The following is a 25,271-nucleotide window of genomic DNA, read 5'->3' as shown; positions in this document are numbered from 1 at the left end:
ACGAGGTGACAATAAACTCTCCCTAAATGCCGCCCCACGCAGTTCCCTTCCCAGCGCACACACAGGCACCGCAGGACACCGGGCTTTATTTGGGGCCGGGACCCCTCCCCAAAATGAGGGGACCCCCGGGGGGTCACACGTCCAGGCGGCACATGGGGCTGTCGTAGACCATCTGCAGGTTGACGCGGTGCCCCACGAGCTCCCGGATGTTGTTGATGCCGTATTTGATCATGGTGGGTCTGGGGGAGGTGGGGGTCAGTGGGTGGGGGGCTGGGATGGGCCCACAGCGGGGTCCCCCCCCAGGTGACCCCCACTCACCGCTCCAGCGAGAGCCCCCAGGCGATGACAGAGACGTTCTCGGGGAGCCCCATGGGCAGCAGCAGCTCGGGGCGGAAGACCCCCGAGTTCCCCACCTCCACCCACTTCTTCAGCCCTGGGGGGGGCGAGGGGGCAAGTGAGGACCCCACAGACCCCCTCCCCATATTGGGGAGTGCGCCCCCCGCTCCAGGGGAACTCCAGGTCATCCCCACTCCCCCAGCCCTAGGAGGAGCCCCCCAAGACCCCCCTCACCCTCGTGGTAGCTGAACACCTCCATGCTGGGCTCCGTGTAGGGGTTGTAGGCAGGTTTGAAACGCAGCTGCGAGATCCCTGCGGGCACACGAGGGGTCAGGGGGGCACACGGGGCCCCGGGGTCCCCCCAGCGCCCCCCACGTACCCAGCTTGGTGAAGAACTGCCGCAGGATGCCCATGAGGTGGCCCAGGGTGAGCCCCCGGTCGGCCACCAGCCCCTCCACCTGGTGGAACTCGGCCAGGTGCGTGGCGTCCAGGCTCTCGTTGCGGAACACGCGGTCGATGGAGAAATATTTCACGGGGCTGAACTTCTCCTGGGGGGAGAACAGGGGCACGAGGGGTCGGATGGGACCCCCAGACTGCCCCACAACTGCTCTGATTTCCCTCAAATTGCTCCGGGATTCCTGAGCCTCCTACACTGCTCTGAGCACCCCAAACCCCACTGATCCCCCCCAAAAATCCCTCTGTTCCCTCTCATGGCTGTACCCCCCAGACCCCCCCCAGAGCCCCCAGACCTGCCGTGCCAGCTGGAACAGGGCACGGGCACTGGCTGACGTGGTGTGGGTCCTCAGCAGGTTCTTCTTGGCCTCCTCCACCTTCCACTCGTACCTGTACCTGGGGGGGCACAAAGGGGGGGTCAGGGGGGTGGGGGACAGATGTGGGACCGCCCTGAATCGCCCCCCGGGTCGGGGTCTCACCCCTGTGAGCCGTAGCCTCCCTGCGAGTGCACCTTCTTCACCTTGGAGCAGTAGCCAGGGGGCAACTGGGGGGCTTCAGCGGGGTCTGGGGGGACAAAAAAGGTGAGGGGGGGCTTTGAGAGGTGCTTGTGGGGGTTCAGGGGGCTCTGGGGGGCATCTGTGAGAGTTCAGGGGGCTTTGAGGGGCATTTGTGGGGGTTCAGGGGGCTCTGGGGGGCTGTGAGGAGCATTTGCAGGGGTTCAGGGGGCTCTGGGGGGCTTTGAGGAGTGTTTGTGGGGGTTCAGGGGGCTTTAAGGGGTGTTTGTGGGGGTTCAGGGGGCTTTGAGGGGCATTTGTGGGGGTTCTGGGGGCTCTGAGGAGCATTTGCAGGGGTTCAGGGGGCTCTGGGGGGCTTTGAGGGGAATTTGTGGGGGTTCAGGGGGCTTTGAGGGGTGTTTGTGGGGGTTCAGGGGGCTCTGAGGGGCGTTTGTGGGGGTTCAGGGGGCTCTGAGGAGCATTTGCAGGGGTTCAGGGGGCTCTGGGGGGCTTTGAGGGGAATTTGTGGGGGTTCAGGGGGCTTTGAGGGGTGTTTGTGGGGGTTCAGGGGGCTCTGAGGGGCGTTTGTGGGGGTTCAGGGGGCTTTGAGGGGCATTTGTGGGGGTTCGGGGGCTCTGGGGGGCTTTGAGGAGTGTTTGTGGGGGTTCAGGGGTCTCTGAGGGGCATTTGTGGGGGTTCAGGGGGCTTTGAGTGGCGTTTGTGCAGGCTTGTCTGAGGGATTTGGGGGATCAGAGGAGTGTGGGGCGGTCACAGGGGGCTCTGGGGGGGATCAGAGGAGTGTGGGGCGGTCACAGGGGGCTCTGGGGGGGATCAGAGGAGTGTGGGGCGGTCACAGGGAGCTCTGGGGGGGTTCAGAGGGGTCCCGGGGGGGGGTCAGCAGGTCCCTGTGCCCCCCCAGCACCCACCCAGCAGGAAGAAGGTGTCGTGCTGGTCGCGCGCCGGGTGCTGCTGCGGCTGGAAGAGCGCGTCGAAGTTCCAGAAGGAGCTCTCCACGAAGTTATCCGTGGGCATCTCCGTGAACCTGGGGGGCCGCCCGGGTTCACGCCGGGCGGGCGGGCTGGGCGCCCCCTCCCCGCAGCCCCCCACTCACCCCATCTCCAGGAAGATCTGCCGCAGCTCCGAGCGCACCTTGAGCAGCGGGTGCAGGTGCCCGCAGGCCGGGGGCAGCCCCAGCGAGGAGAAGTTGTAGGGTTTGAAGGGCAGCTGGCGCCAGGAGCCCCTGCGGGACGGGCCGGGGGTCAGGGCAGGGCCGGGGGGGGGTCCTGGGGGGTCGGGGGGGGCACCTACGTGGCGATCATCTCCGGGGTGAGCTCGGTCTCCGGGCGCGCCACGGCCGTGCTGAAGGCGCTGCCCTTGCGGATCCAGAAGGACTTGAGGGTCCTGGGGGGTCAGGGGGGGCGTTGGGGACCAGCCAGGCTGCCCAGCTCCTCGCTGGCTGCTCTAATTAGCGCTGATTTCGTTAATGAGCACCCTCAGGTTTTTTATTGAGTGTTTCACCCGCGCGAGTTTTACACGGAGTCTTTAATTGGGCTGTTAGATCGTTAAAATCTTGATTTTGGTGGGGTTAACCTTCAGTAAACCCAACCAAAGGGTTTGAAAACGGGGCAGAAGCGCCTCAGATTTATGCCCCATCAAGGACAGTACATCAGCAGGAGCTGAGAATAAACAAGAGCCTGGGAAATTGAGATGTTCCCACCCCAAAAGGACCAGAGAGCAGGGACCTGCTGAATCAGCACCCCAGCGCCAATTAACGCAGTTTGGGAGCAATTAAGGTTAATTTGCGTGCCCCACTCACACTTCCAGCAGCAGCTTCCTCCTCTTGAGCTCGGCGCGCTCCCGCTCAGGCAGGGCCCCCCCGGCCCTCACCTGCCCCAGGTGCTGCTGCACCGTGTCCTGCACCGAGGGCACCTGGGGGGGCACCGGGGGCTGGGCACAGCCCAACGGGGACCCTCGGGCCCCCCCACCCCGGCTGCAGGGGACCCCCGGGGGGCAGCAGACCCCTCCCCAAGCACTGCTGATTGCCAGGGACCCCTGTCCGTGTCCCCCAGGGACCACCCTCGTTCATGGAGCCCCCCACCCATCCATCCCACCCTGCTCCAGCCTCCCAGGGACCCCCACCCATCCACCCCTACCTGCTCCTCCCTTCCAGGGACCCCCGGCCGTCCACCCCCCAGAACACTCCCGGTAACCAGAGACCCCCAGACCCTTCCTCAGGGCACTCCCTGTTCCCAGCGACCCCCAACCATCCCCCCTTGGGCCGCTCCCGCTTCCCGGGGACCCCCGTGCCCCCTCCCGGGACCCCCGCCGGTGCCCCCGGGCACTCACGGCGCGGAGCACGCGGGGCCCGCCGGCCGCTCCCTTATCGAGGCGCACCCACTTGTTGGCCATGGCCTTGCTGAAGCCCAAGGAGCCCCCGGGCAGCTTCTGCGGGGACACGGCGGCCGTGAGGGGCGCGGCGGCGGCCGGTGCCGCCCCCCGGTGCCGCCGGTACCCACCATGGCCTCGGCCTGCGGCAGCCCCTCCTCGGGGAGGCTCCGGAACAGCCGCACCTCGGGGCTGCCGTCCCGCAGCACCTCCTCGCCCTCGGGGCTCAGCTCCCACCGCGTGGCCGTCCGCGGCTCCGCCTCGATCACCTGCACCGGGCACCGGCGTCAGCGCGGCCGGCGGCGCCCGGGGCTGCTCCGCGCCCCGGCCCCACTGCCCGCACCTCGCCCAGCGCCTGGAGGCTTTTAACGGCGCCCACGAGCGTCTGGTGATCGACGCCGAGCTGGGCGGCGGCCTCGAGGCTGCAGAGCCCGGCGGGGCCCGCGGCCTGGCCCAGCCGCTCCAGGAGCCGCTCCGCCACGCTCGGCGCCATGGCCGGAAGGGAGCGCGGAGCCGCCGGAAGTGAGTGCGGAGACCGGAAGTGCCGCCCAGGGGATGGGCGTGGTGCGTTCGCCATCTTGGGTGTGGCGCAAGCGCCGTGCCGGGCGTGCTGGGCGCCATGTTGGGTGTGGCGGGGAGGCGCAGAAGCGGCTGCGGGGGGCTAAGTGACGTCACAGAGCTGCGCAATGACGTCATGCGGTGCGAGGCGGCTCCACCGCGGAGCCCAGCGGGCTGATTCCTCCCAGAGCTTCCTTAGGGCAGCCCCCGGCCTGGGTTTACCTTCCTTGCGTGCATACCTGCCGCGACATCGCTTAATCAAAGATATCATCCAGGCGTCACGGTGCTGTATGAAAGCAGAGGCGGGCAGGAGACCGCCCTACGCTGCATGTCCGTCGCTCCCTCGCCATATTCCAAATTTCCCCTTATATTTCTCCCCCATCCACACTCCTGGGTCTGTCTCTTTAAGAGCGCGCGCCCCACGTGACTCCCGGAGCGAGGCGGGGGGCGGGGGGGGTGTCTCCCTCCGAACGCGTGGTCGCTTCTCATTGGCCGCCGCGCTCAGCCAATGGGAAGCGGCCATCTGGGACGCCAACGTTCGGGGGCGCCGTCGCCGCCGGCGGGCGGGCGCTCGGCCAATGGGAGAGGGCCGCGCGCGGGCTCGGGCCAATGGCAGCGCGGCGGAGGCAGGGCGAGGGGCGGTGGGAGTATAAAAGGCGGCGGCACCTCCTCCCCCCTCCGCAGTGCCGGGCGGCGCCGGGCCGGGACGGACGGAGCGAGTGTGCCCTGAGCCCCCCGCCATGAGCCCCCTCAGCGTCCTCGCCCCCGTCCTGCTCGCAGCCCTCCTGGCGGCCGCCGGCCCCACCCAGTTCTTCCGCGAGGAGTTCGGGGATGGAGGTGAGGGAGGGGCCGGGGCGGGGGTCCCTGAGGGCGGGGCCTGAGGGGGGGCTCCTGAGGTGAAGGGGTTGGGGGGGCGGTGCCTGAGGGGGCTGGGGGGAGTCTGAGGGGAGGCAGGAGGATGGGAGGACTCTCTGGTATTTTGTGAGGGGAGAGGATGGAGGGGCCTTCCCGTATTTTCTGAGGGGGGAGTGGGGGGAATTCTCCTGTGATCGGTGAGGGGAGAGAATGAGAGGACTCCCTGTGACTTATGAGGGGAGAAAGGGGGGGCACCGTTGTGTTTTCTGAGGGGAGAGAATTGAGTGACCCTCCCCCCGCCGTGATCTGTGAGGGAAGAATGGAGTAATCCTCCTCTATTCTTTAAAAAAGAATCGGGGGATTTTTCTGTTCTGTGAGGAGAGAATGGGGGAACCTTGTTGTGATCTGTGAGAGAAAAAAAGGATGGGATCCTTTTGCGGTCTGGGAGGGGAGAATGGAGGGATCCTCCTGTGATCTGTGAGGAAAAAAAGAGGATCCTTCTGTGCTCTGTGAGGAGAGAGAATAGAGGGATTCTCCTGTGATCTGTGAGGGAAAAAAAGGCGGGGATCTTTCTGTGCTCTGTGAGGAGAGAGAATAGAGGGATTTTCCTGTGATCTGTGAGGGGAAAAAAGGCGGGGATCTTTCTGTGCTCTGTGAGGAGAGAGATTGGGGTGCTCCCGTGTGCTCTTTGGAGTGACGGGGGACACAGGAGCCGCTGCTCAGGTGTGGGGACAGGGAGGATGAGGGTGCTCAGGAGTCCCCCTGGGCCAGGAAGGGTCAGCCCTGGGCAGGCAGAGCAGGTGGACAAGCAGCAGGAAAAGGATTGCGAGCAGCACAGCCCCCACATGGAGAGGCTCCCCTCTGCAACCCTAAAGCCATCCAGCAGAGAGGCCTGCCCTGAGCTCTGGGGGGGCAGGAGGGGTTTGGGGGCGCGGGGAGCCAGGCCTGCAGGAGCCCGGCGTGCTGAGCCTGCCCCTCGCAGACGCCTGGACCCGCCGGTGGGTGGAATCCAAGCACAAACCCGACTACGGGCGCTTCGTCCTCACCGCCGGCAAGTTCTACGGCGACGCCGAGAAGGACAAAGGTGAGCCAGGGTCCCGGCAGGTGGGGAGGAGCTCCGGGCTGGAGCTTTTCCCCCCCCTTGCCCACCACGCCCCATGTCCCGCAGGGATCCAGACGAGCCAGGACGCCCGGTTCTACGCCCTGTCGTCGCGCTTCGAGCCCTTCAGCAACCGCGACAAGACGCTGGTGGTGCAGTTCACCGTCAAGCACGAGCAGAACATCGACTGTGGCGGCGGCTACGTCAAGCTCTTCCCGGCCAGCCTGAGCCAGGAGGACATGCACGGCGACTCCGAGTACAACATCATGTTTGGTGGGCATCCCCCCTTGCCCCCAGACCTCTCAGAGTGGGCTCAGCCGCTCCCTGACCCCCAATATCCCCCCCCAGGGTGGTCTCAGCCCTACCTGTGTCCCCCCCCCAGACCTCTCAGAGTGGGCTCAGCCCCTCCCTGACCCCCAATGTCCCCCTCAGGGTGGTCTCAGCCCTACCTGTGTCCCTCCCCAGACCTCTCAGAGTGGGCTCAGCCCCTCCCTGACCCCCACTGTCCCCCCCAGGGTGGTCTCAGCCCCTCCCTGACCCCCAATGTCCCCCTCAGGGTGGTCTCAGCCCCTCCCTGACCCCCAATGTCCCCCTCAGGGTGGTCTCAGCCCCTCCCTGACCCCCAATGTCCCCCCCAGGGTGGTCTCAGCCCTACCTGTGTACCCCCCCAGACCTCTCAGAGTGGGCTCAGCCCCTCCCTGACCCCCAATGTCCCCCTCAGGGTGGTCTCAGCCCTACCTGTGTCCCCCCCAGACCTCTCAGAGTGGGCTCAGCCCCTTCCCTGACCCCCCCCGTGTCCCCCTCAGGATGGTCTCAGCCCCTCCCTGACCCCCAGTGTCCCCCCCAGGGTGGTCTCAGCCCCTCCCTGACCCCCACTGTCCCCCCCAGGGTGGTCTCAGCCCCTCCCTGACCCCCAATGTCCCCCCCAGGCCCCGACATCTGCGGCCCCGGCACCAAGAAGGTGCACGTGATCTTCAACTACAAAGGCAAGAACGTGTTGATCAACAAAGACATTCGCTGCAAGGTCGGTCTGGGGGGCTTTGGGGGTGCTGCTGTGCCCTGTGGGGGGGTGTCCAGCCCTGCTGAGCCCCCCCCGTGCCCCCAGGATGACGAGTTCACCCACCTGTACACGCTGGTGCTGCGGCCGGACAACACCTACGAGGTGAAGATCGACAACGCCCGCGTGGAGTCGGGGAGCCTGGAGGAGGATTGGGATTTCCTGCCCCCCAAGAAGATCAAAGACCCCGAGGCCAAGAAACCCGACGACTGGGACGAGCGGGCCAAGATCGATGACCCCGAGGACACCAAGCCCGAGGTGGGGAGGGGGCTTTGGGGGAGCTCTGAGGGGTTTCAGGGAGGGCCTGGCAGTAACTTGGGGGTCTTGTAAAAAAATCCTGCCAGGATTAAAGGGAGGATGGTGGGAGTGGAGAGTGAAGGGGTGTCTGTGACACTGTCCTGGGGGGCCACAGCAGCCCCCGGGGGGCACAGCAGCCCCCTGAGCCCCCTGACCCCTCGCAGGACTGGGACAAACCCGAGCACATCCCGGATCCTGACGCCAAGAAACCGGAGGACTGGGACGAGGAGATGGACGGGGAGTGGGAGCCCCCCGTGATCCAGAACCCCGAGTACAAGGTGAGGCCTGGGGGCCACGGGGGGGGGCTGGGGAAGGGGCTGAGCCCCCCCTGAGCCCCCCGTGTGCCCCTCAGGGCGAGTGGAGGCCGCAGCAGATCGACAACCCCGACTACAAGGGCAAGTGGGTGCACCCCGAGATCGACAACCCCGAGTACAGCCCTGACCCCCTGCTCTACTCCTACGACAGCTTCGGGGTCATCGGGCTCGACCTCTGGCAGGTGAGGGGGGTCCCGGGGGGCTGGGGGGTCCTGGGGGGCCGCAGCACCCCCTGACTCGCCCGTGCCCACAGGTGAAGTCTGGCACCATCTTTGACAACTTCCTGATCACGGACGATGAGAAACTGGCGGAGGAGATCGGGAACGAGACCTGGGGAGCCACCAAGGTGAGGGGGGGACACCTGGGAGGGCAGCGAGGGGAGCGGGGACACCGAGGTGAGGGGGGGACACCTGGGGGGACACCGAGGGGAGGGGGGGGGATGAGCCCCCAGGGTCCCCCGGTGACCCCCCGCCCCCTCCCGCAGGACGCAGAGAGGAAGATGAAGGAGCAGCAGGACGAGGAGCAGCGGAAGAAGCAGGAGGAGGAGGAGAAGCAGCAGAAAGAAGAGGAAGGGGACGATGATGGCGACGGGGACGAGGAGGAGGAGGATGAGGAGGAGCCCGAGGCCGAGCCCGAGGAGGCGGAGGCGGCCCCGCGGGACGAGCTGTGAGGGCCCCGCGCCGGGCCCCTTCTGTCTCTGTGAGACCTGGACTCTTTTCTATAGGCGCCGCCGCCCGCGGGCCCGGGGAAGCCGCGACCGCGCCGGGACCGAACCGGCACGGCCGGGACCGAACCGGCACCGGGCGCCCCGCGGGGCGAGCACTCAGGACTAGCGCCGGGGGTGGGGAGGGTGCGGACGGGGGAGGGGGTGGAGCACCGGCGGTGTCGCACGGGACTGTACGGGAGTGTCGCGATCCGGTTTCTATTAAATTAACGATCGTCCCGGCGCCGCCGCTCGTGTCTCGTTCTTGCCCCGCGCCATGTTGCTGCCGCCGCCATTTTGTGGCGCCGCGCGCGTCACGTGACCGCGCCCGGGCCGCGCCTCTAACCCCTCGTCCGTGTCACGTGATAAAGTGGGGCCGGCGCGCGCGCGGGATTTTCCCGCCGTCACGTGACGCGGGAGCGCGCCCCGCCCCCTCCGCGCGCCCCGTTCCGGTGTCACGTGACGAGAAACGGGAGGGAGGGGGGGATGCGGGAGCGAGGCGCGCGGGCGGGCGCCGTGACGCACTTCCGGCGCCGCGGCGGAAGCGGCGGGGCCGCCTAAGATGGCGGCGGCGTGAGTTGCATGTTGTGGGGCCGCCGGGAGGAGCCGCCGCCGCCCCGTCCCCGTCCCGCCATGGCGGTGACCGTGACGCTGAAGACGCTGCAGCAGCAAACCTTCAAGATCCGCATGGAGCCGCACGAGACGGTGAGGCCGCGGCGGGGCCCCCGCGGGGGGCGCGGGCGGGGCCGGGCCGGGGATGGGCCCGGTGCTCGCCCCCCCCCCCGCTCTCAGGCCGCGGCTGCACCGTGGGGGGCTCCGGAGCCTCCCGGGGTCCGCAGGGACGGGATGGACCCCGCTGAGGGGGGGCGGGGTCGGCGCGTCCCGGTGACCCCCCTTTGGGCGGAGGGGCGGCACCGGGGGGGCTCCGTGCGCCCCCTCCCCGGTTTGGGGCCGGCGGAGCGGCGGATGTCACCGAGGGGGGCGGCTCCGTGTGCTCCTGTCCCCCCGGCTTTTGGGGGGGTTCTCTTCCCCTTTTGGGGCGAACCGAGGGGGTCTCCGTGCCCCCCGTGAGGGGGGGCCGAGCGGCATCACCCGGGGGGCTCCGAGTGCCCCCAGTCCCATTTGGGGAGGGGGATCTGGCGGGGGGGGCTCCGAGTGTCCCCAGTCCCATTTGGGGAGGGGGATCTGGCGGGGGGGGGGCTCCGAGTGCCCCCAGTCCCATTTGGGGAGGGGGATCTGGCGGTGGTCGCTCCGAGTGCCCCCAGTCCCATTTGGGGAGGGGGATCTGGCGGGGGCGGGGGGCTCCGAGTGCCCCCAGTCCCATTTGGGGAGGGGGATCTGGCAGGGGGGGGGCTCCGAGTGCCCCCAGTCCCATTTGGGGAGGGGGATCTGGCGGTGGTCGCTCCGAGTGCCCCCAGTTCCATCTGAGGATTGTGCAGATTAATCTGGGAAGATTTTTTGGGATCGTTTGTGGAGATTTTTTTTGAAGATTCTTTAGGAACATTTGGGATTTTTGGGGATTTATTCAGGAAGATCCTTTGGGAACGTTTGGGATTTTTGGGGATTTATTCAGGAAGATCCTTTGGGAACGTTTGGGATCTGTGCCTGTCCTGCTCCAGGGATCCCTTGGGGAAATTCTTTAGGAACATTTGGGATTTGTGGGAATTTATTGGGGAAGATTCTTCAGGGACATTTGGGATTTGTGCCTCCCCCTGTCCTGGGGGGCTCATGGGGTCCTGGGGTGCCCTGCTCTGGGGGTCCTGGGGTGCCCTGCCTCGGGGAGCTTTTGGGGGGGTTTTGTGCCTGCCCTGCCCCGGGGGTCTCGGGGTGGGATTTGTGCCTCCCCTGCCCCGGGGGTCTCGGGGTGGGATTGGTGCCTGCCCTGGGGGTCTCAGGGGTTTTGTGCCTGCCCTGCCCCGGGGGTCTCAGGGGGTTTTTTGCCTGCCCCGGGGGTCTCAGGATGGGATTTGTGCCTGCCCTGCCCCGGGGGTCTCAGGGTGGGATTGGTGCCTGCCCTGCCCCGGGGGTCTCAGGGTGGGATTGGTGCCTGCCCCGCCCCGGGGGTCTCGGGGTGGGATTGGTGCCTGCCCTGCCCTGGGGGTCTCGGGGTGGGATTGGTGCCTGCCCCGGGGGTCTCGGGGTGGGATTGGTGCCTGCCCTGCCCTGGGGGTCTCGGGGTGGGATTTGTGCCTGCCCTGGGGGTCTCGGGGTGGGATTTGTACCTGCCCCGGGGGTCTCAGGGGATTGGTGCCTGCCCCGGGGGTCTAAGGGGATTGGTGCCTCCCCTGCCCTGGGGGTCTCGGGGTGGGATTTGTGCCTCCCCTGCCCTGGGGGTCTCGGGGTGGGATTGGTGCCTGCCCCGGGGGTCTCAGGCTGGGATTGGTGCCTGCCCCGCCCTGGGGGTCTCGGGGTGGGATTTGTACCTGCCCCGGGGGTCTCAGGGTGGGATTGGTGCCCCGCCCCGGGGGTCTCGGGGTGGGATTGGTGCCTGCCCTGCCCCGGGGGTCTCGGGGGATTGGTGCCCCGCCCCGGGGGTCTCGGGGGATTGGTGCCTGCCCCGCCCCGGGGGTCTCGGGGTGGGATTGGTGCCCCACCCCGGGGGTCTCGGGGGGCTGGGGGCCTGCCCCGGGGGTCTCGGGGGGCTGGGGGTCTGTCCTGCACTGACACCCTGGCGCAGGTGCGGGCGCTGAAGGAGAAGATCGAGGCCGAGAAGGGCAGCGAGGCCTTTCCCGTGGCCGGGCAGAAGCTGATCTACGCCGGCAAGATCCTGAGCGACGACGTGCCCATCCGCGAGTACCGCATCGACGAGAAGAACTTCGTGGTGGTCATGGTCACCAAGGTCTGCGGGCTGGGGGGCCTGGGCGAAGTCTGGGGGGTCTGGGGGGGGACTTGGCAGTTCCTGTGTAAAGCTTGGGGGGTCTGGGAGGGATTTGGGGGGTCCTGGGAGGGGAGTTGGGGGGCCCTGTGTAAAGTTTGGGGGGGTCTGGAGGGGAGTTGGGGGGTCCTGGGAGGGGAGTTGGGGGGCCCTGTGTAAAGTTTGGGGAGTCTGGGAGGGATTTGGGGGGTCCTGGGAGGGGAGTTGGGGGTCCCTGCGTAAAGTTTGAGGGGTCTAGGGGGAGGTTGCGGGGCCCTGTGCAAAGTTTGGGGGGTCTGGAGGGGGTTGGGGGTCCCTGTGTAAAGTTTGAGGGGTCTGGGAAGGATTTGGGGTCCCTGTGCAAAGTTTGGGGGGTCTGGGGGGGACCTGGCAGTTCCTGTGCAAAGTTTGGGGGGCCTGGGAGGGATTTGGGGGGCCCTGTGCAAAGTTTGGGGCGTCTGGGAGGGAATTGTGGGGCCCAGTGCAAAGTTTGGGGGGTCTGGAGGGGAGTTGGGGGGCCCTGGGAGGGGAGTTAGGGGTCCTTGTGCAAAGTTTGGGGGGTCTGGGAGGGGGTTGGGGGTCCCTGTGTAAAATTTGGGGGGGTCTGAGAGGGATTTGGGGGCCCTGTGTAAAGTTTGGGGGGTCTGGGAGGGATTTGGGGGTCCCTGTGTAAAGTTTGGGGGGTCTGAGGGGTCCCTGTGTAAAGTTTGGAAGTCTGGGAGCCTTTTGGGGAACCCAGAGGGGTCCTGGGGAGGGTGTTGGAGGTCCCCAGAGAGGCTTGGAGGGTCCCAAGGCCCTTGAGGGGGGCGTTTGGGGGTCTCAGTTGGTTCTGGGGGGACACAGGAGTCCCCCAGAGCGGGGCTGGGGGTCCCAGGGGTCTCCCCTCTGGGGGTCCCAGAGGATCCCCAACCCCCCCTTCCCCCTGCCCAGGCCAAGTCGGCGCTGGGCTCGGCCGCCCCCGAGGCCGGAGCCCCCTCGGAGCCCCCCGCAGCCCCCCCAGGGCCCCCCCCGGCCGCCGACGCTGCCCCTCCCCCCCCGGCCGCGCCCAGCGAGGAGCCCCCGGCCCAGGACCCCCCCCCTGCCCTCGCCCAGGCTGAGCCTGCAGCTGGGTGAGGGGCTGGGGGGCTCTGGGGGGGGTTTGGGGGGCGATTTTATCAGATTTTGGGGGCTGGGGGCACAGGAGGGTGTTTGGGGGGGCTGCAGTCTGGGGGAGGGGGAATTGAGAGGGGGTGGGGGTCATAAAATCAGAGTTGGGGGGAGTTCAGTGATTTTGGGGGGAGTTCGGGGGTCTGGGGTTGATTTGAGGGACGAGAGTGGAAACTTGGGGGGGGGTCACTGGTTTGGTTTTATTGGGGGGGGACAGGAGAGTTCTGGGGGCGCTGCAGGGGCTGGGGGGGTCACGGGGGTTTGGGGGGTCACAGGAGTGGGGGTCTCACGGGTTTTGGGGGTCCCCTGCATTGTTCCCCCCTCTGCTGGCAGCTCCGTTCCCCCCTCGGGCAGCTCCGGGCGCTCGGCCGACGCCGCCTCCACCCTCGGTGGGTCCTGGGGGGTCCTGGGGGTCCCATCCCAATGGCTGGGGGGTCCTGGGGGTCCCATCCCAATGGCTGGGGGGTCCTGGGGGGTCCTGGGGGTCCCATCCCAATGGCTGGGGGGTCCTGGGGATCCCATCCCAATGGCTGGGGGGTCCTGGGGGTCCCATCCCAATGGCTGGCGGGTGCAGTGAGTGGAGCAGGGGGTGGTTTCAGGTGGGGGAGGTCTCTGGGCTGGGGGGGCTCCTGGGCTGGGGTCCCTCCCAGCTGAGGGGGGGGTCTCAGGTCCCTCCCCACTGAGGGGGCTCTGGGCGGGGGTCCTGCAGTGACGGGGATCAGGGGGTGGTGTTGGGGCGGGGGTCCTGGGGTCCCTCCCAGCTCATGGGGTCTCTGGGCGGGGGGTCCTGCAGTGCCTGGGAGCAGGGGGGTGGTGCTGGGGGCGGGGGTCCCTCCCCACTGAGGGGTCCCTGGGTGGGGGTCCCGCAGTGGCGGGGAGCAGGGGTGGGGCTGGGGTGGGGGTCCCTCCCAGCTCACGGGGGTCCCGCAGTGATGGGGATCAGGGGGTGGGGCTGGGGCAGGGGTCCCTCCCGGGCGGGGGGTCCCTCCCAGCTCACGGGGGTCCCGCAGTGATGGGGATCAGGGGGTGGGGCTGGGGCGGGGGGTCCCTCCGGGCGGGGGGTCCCTCCCAGCTCATGGGGGGTCCCGCAGTGACGGGGGAGCAGGGGTGGGGCTGGGGCGGGGGTCCCTCCCAGCTCACGGGGGTCCCGCAGTGGTGGGGATCAGGGGGTGGGGCTGGGGCGGGGGTCCTGGGGTCCCTCCTCACTGAGGGGGCTCTGGGCGGGGGTCCCGCAGTGGCGGGGAGCAGGGTGGGGCTGGGGCAGGGGTCCCTCCCAGCTCACGGGGGTCCCGCAGTGACGGGCTCCGAGTACGAGACCATGCTCTCCGAGATCGTGTCCATGGGCTACGAGCGCGAGCGCGTGGTGGCCGCGCTCCGGGCCAGCTACAACAACCCCCACCGCGCCGTGGAGTACCTGCTGACGGTGAGGGGGGGTCCCGGGGGGGCTCGGGGGGGGCCCGGGCGTGGCTCTGACCCCCCCCCCGGCCCCCCCAGGGCATCCCCGGCAGCCCCGAGCCCGAGCGCCCCGCCCGTGCAGGAGTCCCGGCCCCCGGAGCAGCCCCCGCCCGAAGGTCAGCGGGCGTGGCGGTGGGCGGGGCACGACGGGTGGGGTGGGGCGGCCACACCCTCTGAGGCTCCACCCCCTTGGCGGGTGGGGTGAGCACTCAGGAATCACCTTAGGGGTGTGGCTGGGGGAGCTGCGCTGGGCTTGGGGCGTGGCTCGAGGTAAGCCACACCCACTTATGTGTGCTGTGTGCAAACCGCGCCACTTTGGGGTGTGGTCTGTGCAAGCCACACCCATCCTGAGGCTGTGGTCTCAGTAAGTCACACCCATTTTGGGGCGTGGTCTGCAATAGCGCAGTGAGTCCATGAGGTTCCACCCCATCCAGGTAGAGCTAGGGGGTGTGGTCTCACCACGCCCAAGTGTGGGTGTGGTCTCACCACACCCAAGTGTGGGTGTGGTCTCACCACGCCCAAGTGTGGGTGTGGTCTCACCACGCCCCAGTGTGGGTGTGGTCTCACCACACCCCAGTGTGGGTGTGGTCTCACCACGCCCAAGTGTGGGTGTGGTCTCACCACGCCCAAGTGTGGGTGTGGTCTCACCACGCCCCAGTGTGGTTGTGGTTTAGCCGCAGCCCATTGTGGGTGTGGCCTGACGTGGCCCCGCCCCCAGGTGAGAACCCGCTGGAGTTCCTGCGGGAGCAGCCGCAGTTCCAGAACATGCGCCAGGTGATCCAGCAGAACCCGGCCCTGCTCCCGGCCCTGCTGCAGCAGCTGGGCCAGGAGAACCCCCAGCTGCTCCAGGTACCCCCCTGAGCCCCCCCTGAGCCCACCTGGCTGAGCCCACCTGGGCTGAGCCCACCTGGCTGAGCCCACCCGGCTGAGCCCACCTGGGCTGAGCTCACCTGGCTGAGCCCACCTGGGCTGAGCCCACCTGGGCTGAGCCCACCTGGCTGAGCCCACCTGGCTGAGCCCACCTGGCTGAGCCCACCTGGCTGAGCCCACCTGTCCCCCCAGCAAATCAGCCAGCACCAGGAGCAGTTCATCCAGATGCTGAACGAGCCGCTGGGCGAGCTGGGCGAGCTGGAGGGCGAGGTGGGGGCCATGGGCGACGAGTCCCCCCAGATGAACTACATCCAGGTGACCCCGCAGGAGAAAGAAGCCATAGAGAGGGTGAGCGGGGGGCTGGGGGCGTGGGGGAGGGGGGCTGGGGGGTCTGGGGAGGGGGCTGGGGGCGTGGGGAGGGGGATTTGGGGTATGGGGTTTGGGATTTGGGGGGTCTGGGGCATTGGGTTTGGGATTTGGGGGGGTCTGGGGTGTGGGGAGGGGGATTTTGGGCATGGGTTGGGGGGAATTTGGGGGGGTCTGGGGCAAGGGGAGGGGGGCTGGGGGGGCGTGGGGAGGGGGGGTTTGGAGTGTGAGGAAGGGGGATTTGGATGGTCTGGGGTATGGGGAAGAGGGTTTGGGGGGTCTGGGGAGGGGGCTTTGGGGGTGGGGTGTGGGGAGGGGGCTGGGGGGCGTGGGGAGGGGGGTTTGGAGTGTGAGGAAGGGGGATTTGGGTGGTCTGGGGTGTGGGGTGTGGGGAGGGGGATTTGAGGACGTGGGGAGGGGGTTTGGGGTGAACCTGAGGGAAATGTTGAAGTTTGAACCCAAAATTGGCGTTGGGGGCGGTGCCAGCAGCAGGGCCCAGGCCAATATGGGGGCTGCTGTAATTAGCATTCTGAGTTAATTACCCTTAGTGGGAAATGGGATTGTGGAGGGTTGGGGACAGTGGGGACAAGAGGTGACACCAGCAGGGCCCAGTGAATATGGGGGATGCCCTAATTAGCACCAGAGTTCGTTAACGTGGATGGGAAATGTCAATAGGGCTCAGAGTGAAGGGGAACTGGGAATTGGGAATTGGGAATTGGGAACTGGGAACTGGGAACTGGGAAATGGGAATTTGGGCTGGGAGGGCTCAGGAGGGGCCGGCAGCAGGGCCCAGAGTGGACAGGGCTGGGACCCTAATTAGCGCCCAGCGCTAATTGGTGTTGATGGGCAGTGATGATTCAGGGGCCAGGTGAGTGGGTGTGAGAAAGGGAATTACTGGGGCTGGGGTTACTGGGGTCAGGAGCTGCTGCCAGTGGGACCCGGGGCACTGGGGTGGGGGTCCTGGGGCAGGGGGGCCGTTCTGGGGGTCCCAGGGCAGTTCTGGGGGTCTGGGAGCCGTTTTGGGGGTCCCAGGGGCCTTTCTGGAGGTCCCTGGGCAGTTCTGGGGGTCCCAGGGCTGTTCTGGGGGGTCCCAGGGCTGTTCTAGGGGTCTGGGGGCCGTTCTGGGGGTCCCAGGGCTGTTCTGGGGGGTCCGGGAGCCGTTCTGGGGGTCCCAGGGCTGTTCTAGGGTCTGGGGGCCATTCTGGGGGTCCAAGGGCTGTTCTGGGGGGTCTGGGGGCCATTCTGGGGGTCGGGGGGCTGTTCTGGGGGTCCCAGGGGCCGTTCTGGGGGTCCCAGGGCTGTTCTGGGGGTCTGGGGGCCGTTCTGGGGGGTCTGGGGCAGTTCTGGGGGTCCCAGGGCTGTTCTGGGGGTCTGGGGGTCGTTCTGGGGGGTCTGGGGGCCATTCTGGGGGTCCCAGGGCTGTTCTGGGGGGTCCAGGGGCCATTCTGGGGGTCCCAGGGCTGTTCTAGGGTCTGGGGGCCATTCTGGGGGTCCAGGGGCCGTTCTGGAGGTCCCTGGGTAGTTCTGGGGGGTCCAGGGGCCATTCTAGGGTCTGGGAGCCGTTCTGGGGGGTTGGGGGGCTGTTCTAAGGGTCCCAGGGCCGTTCTGGGGGTCCCAGGGGCCTTTCTGGAGGTCCCTGGGCAGTTCTGGGGGTCCAGGGGCTGTTCTGGGGGTCCCAGGGCTGTTCTGGGAGGTCCAAGGGCCATTCTAGGGTCTGGGAGCCATTCTGGGGTCCAGGGGCCGTTCTGGGGGTCCCAGAGCAGTTCTGGAGGTCCCTGGGCCGTTCTGGGGTCTGGGGGCCGTTCTGGGGGTCTGGGGGCCGCTGTGGGGGCGCAGGCCCAGCCGTAACCCCCTCCCCAGCTGAAGGCGCTGGGCTTCCCCGAGAGCCTGGTGATCCAGGCCTACTTCGCCTGCGAGAAGAACGAGAACCTGGCGGCCAACTTCCTGCTCAGCCAGAACTTCGACGACGACTGAGGGACCCCCGGCCCCCCGCCCGCCCTGGGGGGCTCCTTCCGCCTGGGGGGGGTCCCCACACCGTGAGGGGGGGTTGGGATGCAATCCAGCCTGGGGGGGGATGGGGACCCCCGGCCCTGCCCCCACCCCGGAGCAGGGGAGCCCCTCCCTGCCCTGGGGGGGGGGTCTCAGCCCCCGCTTTCTCCTGGCCCCCCTCCCCAAAATCCGACCCCCCCTCCCTGTCAGGCCCTGGGGAAGGGAGGGTGGGGGGGGGGCGGCGCCGCAGAACAACCAAAACTGGCGGCAAAGAGATTAAATGCAGAGTTTTAAACCCATTTCGGGGTGTCCTCCTTCTGTCCGGGGGGGGTCCCGGTGCCACCGGGGGCGTCACGACGTGGCCCCGGTGGGTCTGGGGGGGGTCCCGTCGCTCTCGGGGGGGGTCCCGGGGAGCGGCCGCGCCGCCGCCGCCGCCTCCGCCGCCGCCAGGGCGCTCCGGGCCGCCTCCTCCCGCTCCTGCCGCCGCCGCCGCTTCTCCTCCCGCCGCCGCTGCCGCTCCAGGTCGTCCAGCAGCTCCTGGGCTCGGGCCGAGCCGCGGGCGGGGGTCCCGGGCCGCGGGGCCGCCCCCAGCCCCGCCTCGGCCAGCAGCCGCTGCCGCCGCGCCGCCTCCGCCCGCGCGCGCTCCCGCGCGGCCTCGCGCTCCCGGCGCCAGGCGGCCACGCGGGCGGGCATCGCCGCCAGGCTGCGGGCCACCAGCTCGGCCCTGCCACACCGGGACACCGGGACACGTGGGGACAGCCCGGGGACAGCGCGATCCCCGCCACAAACCCTCCCGATTCTCCCGGTACCGCCGGGAGAGCCTCGCCAGGCCCAACGGTCCCGGTGCTCTCAGTGCCGCCCCGGTGCCATTACCGGTTCATCCCAGTCCCATTCCCGGTGCTCCCGGTTCATCCCAGTCCCATTCCTGGTACTCCCAGTCCTGTCCCAGTCCCATTCCCGGTGCTCCCAGTTCATCCCAGTCCCACTCTCGGTGCTCCCGGTGCTGCCCATCCCTATCCCGGTGCTCCCAGTTCATACCAGTCCCACTCCCGGTGCTCCCAGTCCTGTCCCGGTCCCATTCCCAGTTCTCCCCGGTCCCGTTCCCGGTGCTCCCAGTTCTCTCCGGTCCCGTTCCCGGTGCTCCCAGTGTTCCTGGTCCCATTCCCGGTGCTCCCAGTTCTCCCCGGTCCCGTTCCCGGTGCTCCCAGCCCCACCTCTCCTTTCTCCGCCGCGCCTCCTCCCTCTCCCGCTGCTCCAGCACGGCCTCCACCTCCCGGAGCGGCGGGTCCCACTCGCGCTCCTCCGCCTCCGCCTCCCGCAGCTGCTCCGGGCTGGGCCAGAGCCGCCACGCCGCCACCCCCGAGGCCTCCCCGAGCCGCCCGAACCGCCGCGCGGCCGCCCGCAGGTCCTCCGGGTCGGCGGGGGCCGGGCCCGGGCGGCGGCGCAGCGGGTCCGCCCGGTAGGGCCGCGCCGGGACCGGGACCGGCTCCGGCAGCCGCGGGCGGGCCGGGCCCAGCGCCAGCAGCGCCCGCCGCAAGGGCGCCGCCATCTTGAGCGCGCGCCGGAAGTGACGTCAAAGAGGCTGAAGGCGCGGGTGAGTATGGGGCGGGGTCTTGGTGAGGGGCGGGAGTGTGGGTGGAGCCGGGGCGTGGTCACCAGGATGGGGCGGAGCCTTGGCCGGGGTCCCGGGGGGTCCCGGAGGGTCCCGGGGGGCTCAGGGGGGTTCCGGAGGGTCTCGGGGGTCTCAGGGGAGTCCCGGGGGGTCCCGGGGGGCTCAGGGGGGTCCCGGGGGGCTCAGGGGAGTCCCGGGGGTTCCGGGATTTTTCCGGGACCGGCTGAGCCCGGGGCAGCTCAGGGGACCCCGGGGGGGCCCGGTGGGACGGGGGAGCACCGGGGGCTCATCCCGGGGGTCCCGGCAGGGTTTGGGGAGACCCCCGCGGGGGAGCGCGGCTCCTTCGGGGGGCAGCGGCCGTCCCGGAACGGCTCCGGGGGTCCGGGGGGGGCGGGGGGCGCGGTGCCAGCGACCCCCGGCTCCTCCCCGTGAATGGGGGGGGCTGGGCTGGGGGCGGAACCCCCCGAACCCCCCCGAACCTTTTCAGCCGCCGCCAAGCCCGGGGCCGCTGCCAAGCGCCGTTAACCCCTCCGTGCCCGCCGCCCGCCCCCCGGGCCCCCCCCCACCACCGGGACCTCCCCAAATCACCGGGACCCCCCCCCACCGCCGGGACCCCCCCCAAATCACCGGGAGGGGCCGGGAAGGGGGGCACGGGGAGGGCACCGGGGTTACCGGGGGGCTGCGGGCGGCGGGGCCGCTCCTCGCGGGGCCCCCGGGCCCCCCCCGCCCGCTCCGGCGGGGCCCCGGACGGGGGGGAGCCCTAATGGCTTCCAGGCCTCGGCAGCCGCCGAAAACCCGCGCGGAGCGGAGCCAAAAGCCCCCGAAATCGCCCCAAAAGCTTCCCTGGGCCTCCCGCAGGGGGGGTCCGCTGGGCCGGGCCCCCCCCCGCCCTCCGGGGGTCCCGATTTCCCCCTCCGCCGGTGGAACCGGGGCCCCCGGGCCGGGCCGGCGGGGGGGCCCCGTTTCGGGGCGGTTTTGCCCCATTTCGGGGCTCCTGCCGTTCCCGCCTTTGTCCGGTCCCGCCGCCCCCAGCCCCAGTTCCCTCCGGGGGGCGGTGGGACACCTGTGTCCCCTCCCTGCGACCCCGGGCCTGGCCGGTGACACGCTGCGGTGTCACGATGTGCCCGAAGCCTGTCGCGACATGCTGTCCCTCCCCCCCGCTCCCCGCTCCATCTGCGGTGACAGCGACACACCTGGCACGGGGGTCCCCGAGCAGCCGGTGGGGACAAGGGGGGGACACGGGGGGACACGGGGGACAGCAGGGGACACGGGGGACACGGGGGGACACCGGGGGCACGCGAGCGCTCGGGTCCCGGTCCCCTCTGCCACCCCGTCCTGTCCCCGCTGTCCCCTCCCGGTGCCCGGCGGGGCGCGGGTTTTGCCCCCCCGTGTCCCCGCGGGTGGCAGTGCCACCCCGCCGTGGGGAGGGGACACGGGGGGCGCGGGGACACCCCCGGAGCCGCTGCCGGGTCCCCTCGCTGTCCCCAAGGCCGGGTCCCCTCGGGGTGGCGGCGGCTCCGGCAGCGAAGGGGTGACAGCGGCGGTGGCGGCGGTGCCAGCGCTGGCACCGGGTGGTGACAGATGGCGGAGGGACGCGGCCGCAGCCGGAATGACAGATGAGGCTCCGCCGCCACCGCCGCTGCCATCGCCGCTGTCACTGTCACTGTCACTGTCACTGTCACTGTCAGTGCCATCGCCGTGTCGGTGCCAGTGTCACCCGCACTGCCGTGGCATTGTCATTGTCACTGCCATTGCCATGTCAGTGCCACCACCGTGTCACCCGCACCGCCGTGGCATTGTCGTTGTCACTGCCATTGCCATGTCAGTGCCACCACCGTGTCACCCGCACCAGCGTGTCGGTGCCACCACCGTGTCACCGCCAGTGTCACCCGCACCGCCACGGCCCTGGCACTGTCACCACCCCACTGCACTGTCCCTGCCCCTGTCCCTGTCCCGACACCGGCGCTGGCACCGGTCCCGTCATTGTCCTGGCACTGCCACTGTCGCCGGCGCTGCCATCGTCCCGCGGTGGCCCCCGCGCGGTGTCACCTCCGGCAGCGCCACCGCCGCTGTCGCTGTCACCTGCGGGGCCCTGCGGGGTCACAGTGACGGTGGGACGGGGCTGCGGAGGGGTGGCGGCCACCCCGTGTCCCCCCGGTGTCCCCCCGGTGTCCCCCCCTTGTCCCCCTTGTGTCCCCCCAGTGTCCCCCCGGTGTCCCCCCCGTGTCCCCCCGTGTCCCTCCCGTGTCCCCCCGTGTCCCCCCGTGTCCCCCCGGTGTCCCCTCGTGTCCCCCCCGTGTCCCCCCGGTGCCCCCCCGGTGTCCCCTCGTGTCCCCCACGCTCCATCCCGCCATGGGCGTGGCCTGTGCCACAATGGGCGTGTCACCCCAGAGAATGGGCGGTCCCATCCACACAGTGGGCGTGTCCCTACCACCGGGGCGTGTCCCCAAGGGGGCGTGTTCTCCCCACGTGGGCGTGGCCGGCGCGCGCTTCCCGCGGCAAAAGTGCGGCGGGCGCCAACTTCGGGCAAAACTTTCCCCGCGCGCCGCCGGCACCGGGACCCCCGGGACCCCCCGGCACCCCCCGGACCCGCGGAGCCCCCCGCCATGCCCCGCCGCGGCTGACACCGCCGCCATGTACTCCCCGTACTGCCTCACCCAGGTACGGCCGGGCCGGGGGGACCGGGACCGGGGGGCGCCCGGTAACGGCGGGGGTAGGAGGGTGGGGGGGGTTCCGGTGCCCTTTGCTGCTGGCCGCGATCGGCTGCTGCCCCCCTAAAATGGGCTGTAAGGGGTGCGGCTGCGACCCCTCCGCGGGCGCCGGTGCCTCCCGGGGCAGCGGGGACCGAGATGGGGCCGGTGCGGGGCTGCCGTCCCGGTGCGGCCCCGGTCCGGCTCCACGGTGCGGCGGCTCCCGGTTCTGCCTCGGTGCGGAGCGGATCTGAGCCCCGGAACGCTCGGCCCGGTGCGGCCGGGGTCCCCGCGGGAGGCGCGGGGGGCTCGGAGCGGGACCCCGGGGATGGGGCCGCCGGTGCCACGGGGGGTTTCGCGTGCCCGGCACCGCCGGGACCGGCGGGACCCCGGCCAAGGAGCGGGATTGCGGCGCCGGGACCCTCAGAGCGCGACCGGGAGGCCCCGGGGGCGACTTCGGGGGCCGGACGAGGGCGAAACCCCGCGGGGGCAGCGAGTCGGGGGGCGCCTCGTTCCGGGGGGGCCGCGGGGCGATGGCGGCGGGGTCGGCGGGGGCCGCGGTCCCGCTTTTGGGGGGGGGGGGAGGAGCAGCGGCCGCTTCTCGGGGAGGGCGCAACTCGGGGGCTGCGGCGCGGGGGTCCCGGTAGGGGTCCGCGCCCCCCCGCGCTGTCCCGGGACGCCCCCGGTGCCCCCCCGGGGCGGTTTGCGGGCCGCCCCCGCCGGGCGTTGCTGCTGCCCCCCCCGCCCCGCCGGCGTTGCCCTTTTCTCCCGCTTTTCGGGGCGGTTTTGGCGGCCGGTTGCGTCTGGGCCGGCGGCCAGCGGCGCTTCTCGCAGCTTCGGCGCCCGCCCCGCACACGCGTGTGCACGCGCCAGGGACACGCCAGCGCACACGCGTGTGCCCCGGCCCGCACCCGCCCGTGCCCGTGCCCGTGCCCGTGCCCCGCACCCCCGGGCCCCGCGTTCGGTACCGGCGCGCTCCCCCCGGGCCGCCCTGCCCGCCCCGCCGCCGCTCCGGGGCGGGTTTGGGCCGGTGCCACCGGCGGATTCCGGGCCAGGGGTTGCACCGGGAGCGCCCGGAGCGGGCTGTGGGACGGGCGGGCACGGGCTGGCCCTGGGGCAGCGGCGGGCGGTGTCCTCCCGGTGTCCCCCGGTGTCCTGGCAGCGGCTCCGGCCTCCTTGGGGACACCTCAGGCTGTGGCTGGCGGTGCCCTGCGTGTCCCCCGTGTCCCCTCGGTGTCCTCTGCATCCCTGCCGTGTCCCTGGGGGTCCCCCCGTGTCCCTCTGCATCCCTGCCGTGTCCCTGGGGGTCCCCCGGTGTCCCCTCCCTGCCGCACGGAGCCACCCCCTGCCCGTCCCCGTCCCTGTCACCATCCCGGCTGTCACCACCGGGGCGTCCCGCGCGGTGGGGACACCCCAGCCCTGTCCCGATGCCCCGGTGGCATCGGGGGGTGGTGGCCGAGCCTGTCACCGGCCCTTGGCTGCGGGGCAGGGCTGGCAGGAGCCGTGGTGGCACAGGTGTGACATGTGTGTGACAGGGCACAGGTGGGACAGCACACGTATGAAAAGGTGCAGCTGTGACACGCGTGTGATGGGTGGCAGGTGTGACACGCGTGTGACAGGGCACAGGTGTGACACCCGTGCGATGGCACACAGGTGCGACACACGCGTGTGACAGGGCACAGGTGTGAGGAGGACAGAGCCAGCACACGCGTGTGTCACAGCCCCGTGCACACGTGGCAGCCCCGCCGGTGACACGCGTGTGACACGGGTGCGTGCCAGGCGTGTGGCACGTCCCCGCCGTGTGCCAGCCCGGTGCCCCCCGTGCCGCGGCTGATGCAATCGGGGCAGGGGGAGGCACCAACCCCCGCCCTGGAGCCACACGGGGGGACACGGGGGGGACACACGGGTGGGGGACACGGGGGGACACACGGGGGGGACACACGGGGGGGACATGTGGCTTTACGTGTGCCCCCCCGGCGCTGCCGCACCCCCGTGCCGCGGTGCCGGGCTCAGCCCCCTCCCCGTGTCCCCCCCGTGTCCCCCCCGTGTCCCCCCGGTGGCTGGCGGCATCAATAATGGAGGAGCGCTCGGCCGGGCCGGGGGGGCCCTGAATTATTGATGGGCCACAAAAAGCTTTCTTGGACGCCGCAGCACCGCGGGGCCCCCCCGGCCCGGGCTGGCACCGGGCCACGGCGGGGGCCGGGCCGCGGGGTCCGCGCCGGGGCGGGAGCGGGGCCGGGGCTGCGGGGAACGCCCGGCACGGCCCGGAACGGCCGCGCCGCCAAACCGCGGCCAAACCGCGGCACCGCCCGGAGCCGCCGCCGCCGCTGCGCCCGCGGAGCCGCTCGGGACCCCCCCCCGGGGCCCCCCCCCGGCCCGGCCCGGATGCGGGGTCCCGGCTCGGCGCGGGGGAAGCGGGGGGCGGATGCCCCGGTTCCCCTCGAGCCGCCCGCACGCCGGGATGCTCCACGTGGCTGCGGGCAGGGCCGGGCGGGCGCTTCCCCTGCGCGGCCCGGGCCCCCCCCGAGCTCCGGGCACCCCCTCCCCGAGTGCCACGGTCCCCCTGCAGCGCCAGACACCCCCGCCGGTGCCGGGGTGCCCCCCGGACGCCCGCGTGTCCCCTCCCGGGCCGCCTGGTCCCCTGCCAGAAGCATCCGGCACCTTCTCTCCGAGGCCACCTGGATGCCAAGGTCCCCCCCGGGCACCGGGCCCTCCCGGGCCCCCCCGGCTCCGCGCTCGGGGGTCCAGGACGCCCCTCGCTCGCTCCCACCCCCCCGGCCGCCCTCCTCCCCCCCTCCCCACACACGGGAGGGTCTTGGCAGCGGCGTCAGGGGCCGCCGGGGGGATTTTTGGCGGCAATTCCGGCTGTTTCGGGCTGTTTTCTCTCGCGGCGAAGCCGAGGGCCGGGGGGAGCTGGCAGCGGCGCGGGAGGGCGGGCGCTGCCGGGGCGGGGGTGGGGGGCTGCTGGGGGGTGAGGGGGGGGGGAGCTCGGTTGGTTTGTGGTGGTTTTTTTTTTCCTCCTTTTTTTTTTTTTCTTTTTTTTTTTTTTTTGGCCTTTTTTTCCCTCTTTTCTGTTTTTTCTGGGCTTTTCCCTCCCGCTCCGGCGCCGCCCCCCCTGCCGCCGCGCTGGCGCTCTGCCGGGCGCTCGCAGCTGCGGACGCGGCGACGTGGCTTCGCCCGAGACTGCGGCTCAATGCGGGCCCGGCGCAGCCAATGGCAGCCCCGCGGCACCGCGGCACCGCCGCCGGACCCCGCCTCGGCACCGGGCCCCCCGCCCGCCCCGCGCCCCGCCACGGCCGCCCTCCGCCGGCCCGCGCCTCCGGAACCTTCCGCCGTGCCCGGCCCTGCGCCGGGCCGGGCCGGGCAGGGGTCCCGGGGGTCCGGGAGGGGTGGCAGGTGTTGGGGAGGGGTCCAGGTGTGCGGGCGGGGGCACCGGGGCCGGGGGCTCTTTGTCTGTGCCGGGGTTTGGGGGGGACGGAGGCGCTCGGGCCGCTGACCCCTGGCACCTGAGCCGGCCTGGGTGACACCGGGGCCGCCCTGGGGGTCACTCCGGTGTCCCGAGGGGTCACTCCGGTGTCCAGAGGGGTCCCAGGTGTCAGGGAGGGGCCCCAGGTGTCCCAAAGCCCCCCCCGCACCGAGCGGATGCTGCTGGGCCTGGCCCTGGGGTCTCGGGCGGGCACCAGGGAGGGATCCCGGGCCGGGGGGGCCACCGCGGTGCCCAGCCCCCCCCGGAAAACC

General features: G+C 70.7%; 5 protein-coding genes across 6 annotated transcripts in view; 3 read left to right on the top strand and 2 right to left on the bottom strand.

Moving 5' to 3' along the window:
* Positions 1-66: 66 nt before the first annotated feature.
* On the bottom strand, positions 67-4,614 carry FARSA (phenylalanyl-tRNA synthetase subunit alpha). 2 transcript variants are annotated; one of them, XM_059872119.1, is made up of 13 exons: positions 4,466-4,614; positions 3,800-3,937; positions 3,630-3,728; positions 3,100-3,212; positions 2,592-2,684; positions 2,395-2,523; positions 2,210-2,325; positions 1,269-1,353; positions 1,086-1,185; positions 716-884; positions 571-648; positions 319-433; positions 67-239 (listed from the first exon to the last, which is right to left on the bottom strand). In XM_059872119.1, the coding sequence occupies exons 1-13, from the start codon at positions 4,475-4,477 to the stop codon at positions 134-136; spliced, it is 1,353 nt and encodes a 450-aa protein (XP_059728102.1). In that variant the 5' UTR covers positions 4,478-4,614; the 3' UTR covers positions 67-133. The 2 variants fall into 2 exon arrangements, with proteins under 2 accessions (XP_059728102.1, XP_059728101.1); XM_059872118.1 differs by lacking the exon at positions 4,466-4,614 and adding an exon at positions 4,012-4,260.
* A 284-nt stretch (positions 4,615-4,898) lies between these two features.
* CALR (calreticulin) lies at positions 4,899-8,795 on the top strand. Its single transcript, XM_059872122.1, has 9 exons — positions 4,899-5,063; positions 6,064-6,165; positions 6,250-6,453; positions 7,110-7,204; positions 7,286-7,495; positions 7,699-7,812; positions 7,887-8,030; positions 8,102-8,194; positions 8,333-8,795. The coding sequence occupies exons 1-9, from the start codon at positions 4,967-4,969 to the stop codon at positions 8,516-8,518; spliced, it is 1,245 nt and encodes a 414-aa protein (XP_059728105.1). The 5' UTR covers positions 4,899-4,966; the 3' UTR covers positions 8,519-8,795.
* Positions 8,796-9,072: 277 nt separating this feature from the next.
* On the top strand, positions 9,073-17,530 carry RAD23A (RAD23 homolog A, nucleotide excision repair protein). The gene is given in 10 exon segments (XM_059872066.1): positions 9,073-9,256; positions 11,229-11,390; positions 12,336-12,514; positions 12,885-12,940; positions 13,847-13,974; positions 14,046-14,081; positions 14,083-14,122; positions 14,725-14,855; positions 15,069-15,224; positions 17,103-17,530. Coding segments are annotated over 10 exon segments (1,125 nt in total). The 5' UTR covers positions 9,073-9,133; the 3' UTR covers positions 17,217-17,530.
* GADD45GIP1 (GADD45G interacting protein 1) lies at positions 17,508-19,366 on the bottom strand. Its single transcript, XM_059872068.1, has 2 exons — positions 18,446-19,366; positions 17,508-17,955 (listed from the first exon to the last, which is right to left on the bottom strand). The coding sequence occupies exons 1-2, from the start codon at positions 18,778-18,780 to the stop codon at positions 17,583-17,585; spliced, it is 708 nt and encodes a 235-aa protein (XP_059728051.1). The 5' UTR covers positions 18,781-19,366; the 3' UTR covers positions 17,508-17,582.
* Positions 19,367-21,180: 1,814 nt separating this feature from the next.
* Positions 21,181-25,271, top strand: part of NFIX (nuclear factor I X) — a 20,188-nt gene continuing 16,097 nt past the window's right edge. The window contains 1 exon segment of the mRNA XM_059872065.1: positions 21,181-21,504. Coding sequence (XP_059728048.1) covers positions 21,196-21,504 — 309 coding nt within the window. The 5' untranslated portion in view covers positions 21,181-21,195.

Source organism: Haemorhous mexicanus, chromosome 34, assembly GCF_027477595.1.
Source record: "Haemorhous mexicanus isolate bHaeMex1 chromosome 34, bHaeMex1.pri, whole genome shotgun sequence".
In the NCBI taxonomy this organism is placed as follows: Eukaryota; Metazoa; Chordata; class Aves; order Passeriformes; family Fringillidae; genus Haemorhous; species Haemorhous mexicanus.
This window is presented reverse-complemented; position numbering and strand designations above follow the sequence as displayed.